Below are 3,511 nucleotides of genomic sequence, written 5' to 3'. Positions count from 1 at the left end.
CCCCCCCCCCAAATCCCCGCCGCAGGAACGGGCGGGCAGAGCCCCGCACCGGAGCCCGCGGCTGCGGTTTATCCGGCGACCCGGGCTCAAAAGGCAACGGAGCCGCCGTGCGCCTCGCACAAAGGCGACCACGTCCCCCAGCCCTGTGCCATCCCCCTCCCTCCCCCGCAGTCGTTTCGCACACCCCGGAGGATATTTAGCGTTCAGCCAAAATTTAACGCTCGGATAGTGCGCTTCTGACTCGCCCTTTTCAAATAAAAGCCCGTTTAAGACGATAAAACCCCACGAAGCAAACCGGGCGAAACTGCTTCCAGGGGCTGGTGCGCGTCCCCGCTCTTGTTAAAAAACTTTGCGCTAGTCTATACAAAACAAACAGTGTCGCAAGCTCAATAAAGCGATTTATCCATCTTCATTACTTAAAGAAATGTTGTCTCTTTGTTTGTTTGGGAGATATTAAGCATGCTTAGCTTGCAACACATAGTTGATTCCTTTGCTAGTATCTTGGATACTTGGATCTGACTTTGGAAGGTAGGAGCTAATTGCTAATAATGGAGAGAAAGGAACCAGCCAGCATAGCGGGAGTGGCCTGGCATATGGGGAATGAGCACTCTGAAATACTCAATATTCAAGTTTCCAAAATATTAATGAGATTATAGCAACCTGCAGCTATACGTTACAGCTTGTTAACGGAGTGTAAGAGAGGGGGGCTGCCAAGCGGTTGTTATGCAAACTCTATAGCTGAACCTTAAAATGGAAATGTGGCTGGGTATGTCTTTCAAAGAAGCGTTCAAAAAAAAAAAAAAGAAGAAGAAAAAGACCCTCAGACGGCGAGTGCCGCGCTGTAGCTGCGAGCACCGACTGCGCCATGCGGTGCGCTCATCTGCCGCGGGCAGGGACCCCCTCCGAGGACGCGGGGAGCAGTTCGATCCGCGCTTTTCAACCCCCGCGCGGGTCCGCAGCCGCAGAGGCAGCGCCCGGGACGGCGGGGCCGAGGGAGGGTGCGCGCACCCCTCCGACCCACGGCCGCCCCGCCGGCACCCCCGGGACCCCCTCCGCGGGGTGCTTCCCCCAGTCACGGCGGCAGCCGCGTACCCAAAACAAAACAAATAAACAAAACAAGACACCCCCCCCTTGCCCCCCACATTGGTGATATTTTGCTCCCCCGCATCACTCCCGTGCCGGGAGCCCACGCGTGCTCCCTAAGAAGCGAGACCGGCTCCCAGAGCCCAGCAATAAATGCCGTAGACCAAAGGTGACCCACCCCGAAAAAGCTGGCGGGTTTTAGGAAGGGAAATGACCCTACCGATGAACTTTTCACCCTGCAGGACCGTACCCCGCCTCGGCAGGTACGGGGGGGCGGCGGCCGCCGCGGCCCCCGGGGGTTGCGGCGGGCAGGGCGGCAGCCCGGGGTTACCGGGGGGGGGCAGGTGCGCCGGGTTAGCGATCACCCCTTAGGACCCCCCCGCCCCCCAGGTGTCACCTGCTGAAGCCAGCGGGACCCCGGCACCGGCACGGCTCCGGCTTAGCCCTGGGTCTGGTGTCACGGGCAGGCTGGGCAAAGCATCAGCCCTCCCCCCCCGGGTTTAACCCGAGTCCAGGGGCCACATCCTGCTCCTCCGGCGCCGCTCGCGTGTCCCCAAAACTCCGCCGGCTTTCCCCGCCCGCTCCCAGCCCTTCCCGCACGGCTTACACCCCCCCGCGAGACAGACGAGGCTCCGTGGGGGTACCCGCTCGTGTCCCCGACCGCGGGGGGGGGAGGCTGGAGAGGGGGAGGGGGAGAAGGGAACGATGTAACCCGAGCGGCGGCGCGGGGACAGGCGGGTACCGAGCAGCGCCAAGCCTCTCGCCCTGCACTTGTTGCAATTACCCCGGCTCAGCTGGGGACGGCGGGACGGAGATGGGGCCCGATCCCGGCGCTGCAGGCAGCGGGGGGAGCCCTGCTCCACGCGGGGCACAGACACCTCCCACCACCCCCCGGCCCCAGGGTCCGTGCGGTCCCTCTGCAGGGAACCGGGGCGTCCCGCCCGCCCGGCGCGGTCTGCCGTCTCCGGGGGCATCGCCGTCCCGGGGGCTGTCGCCCTCACCCTCCGCCGCCGGCTTTTGACACCAGCCCGGCTCGGGGCGTGTGAGGAGAAAAAGCTAAACTCGACCGCGCTTTCAGGCTGGTTTTGGTTTGGTTGTTTTTTGGTTTTTTTTTTCCCACGTTTATTTGATCTCAAAAAAAATTTTAAAATTAAAATACATAAAACAATGGCAGCTGGCTTTGCTAAAATGAAAATAAACGATTCTTGTCGTAGAAAAGTTGTGGGTTTTTTTTAAAAAAAAGAGAAGCAGAAATAGTAGCAAACACTCCATAATAAATACGTTTCCTATTACCACAAAAGCAAAATAAAACGGACATAAAAGTTTGACACGACAAAACTGTTTTCGTTTTTAAGAGAGCGTTAGGATTAAGTGGCTTAATTAGATATTGGTCTCCAATTGGCAGGCAGTTAGTAGCTTTCCTCTTGAAACCGCATCTCCAGCCGCTGATAAAGTGCTTGCGCCAAGTTTCTCCCCAAAAAGACGCCGACATGGTGCGCTAAGGAAAATCCATCTTTTCTCCGCTATTTACAGGACAAGACGGTGCGTTATTTACTTTTTTTGTGTGTGTGTGTGTTTTTCCACAGCAATACGACCCACGGCAGGATGGGTGTCCTGGAAGACGTGGGTGTCAGCGCGTGTGCACGGCTGGGTGGGGAGGGCGCCGGCGGCACCCCCCCGCGCCGGGCAGCAGCAGCAGCAGCAGCAGCAGCAGCCGCCGCAGCAGCGGGGCCGGACTTTCCTCCTTGCGCATCACCTGCTCGCCGGCGGCGCAAGCCAGGCTCCGCGCGGCAAGGCGGCGTGTTGGCAGGAGGGAACGGCAACGACTTCTAGGCAAAATAAACTTTTGACAGTAGTAACTAAAAATGAAAAAAAAAAACAAAAAACCAACCCCAAACCAAAAACCAACCCCAAACAACCGACCCTGACAGATAGGGCGGGCACAGTCACTCGCTAACAGCCATCCCCCTGGACGAACCCAGGAGCTGCCGGGGGTGGGAGAAGAGGGGGCGGATTTCAAAGCGACCGAGGGGAGCCGGTGCCATCCGAGACGGCACGGCGGCCGGCTGCTCACCCCACGGCGGAGTCCGTGCTCCGAGGGGCGGCCGCGGCCCCGGGGGGGTGCTGGGGACGGCGCCCCCGCCCTAGCTGGCCTCGTCGGAGTCGCTGTAGTGGGAGCGGGGCGAGAACTCCCCGTCGCTCCTGTGGGACCGGGGCGACGTTTTGCTCCTCTCCTGCGGCGGCTGCCCGGGCTGCGGCATGAGGAGGGCGGGGGAAGGGGCTCTCTGTCCCATCAGGGCGCCCTCCGCAAAGGCGGGGAAGTGCAGCGGGTCGAGCTGCACCGAGTAGCCCCCCGCGGCCGGCGGCGGCGGGGGGAAGCGAGTCCTGCCGTGCCCGGGGGGCGAGGCTCTCGGCGGCCCCGGCTGCG

At 60.7% G+C, this 3,511-nt stretch overlaps 1 protein-coding gene across 1 annotated transcript in view; it reads right to left on the bottom strand.

The window, feature by feature from the left end:
- Positions 1-3,227: 3,227 nt before the first annotated feature.
- ATOH1 (atonal homolog 1 (Drosophila)) overlaps positions 3,228-3,511 on the bottom strand; it is an 8,380-nt gene continuing 8,096 nt past the window's right edge. The window contains exon 6 of the mRNA XM_010561036.1: positions 3,228-3,506. Within this exon, the coding sequence (XP_010559338.1) occupies positions 3,228-3,506 (279 nt within the window). The remainder of the gene's footprint in view (positions 3,507-3,511) is intronic.

The sequence above is a fragment of the Haliaeetus leucocephalus genome, unplaced genomic scaffold, assembly GCF_000737465.1.
Source record: "Haliaeetus leucocephalus isolate CR32 unplaced genomic scaffold, Haliaeetus_leucocephalus-4.0 Scaffold140, whole genome shotgun sequence".
Classification (NCBI taxonomy): Eukaryota; Metazoa; Chordata; class Aves; order Accipitriformes; family Accipitridae; genus Haliaeetus; species Haliaeetus leucocephalus.
This window is presented reverse-complemented; position numbering and strand designations above follow the sequence as displayed.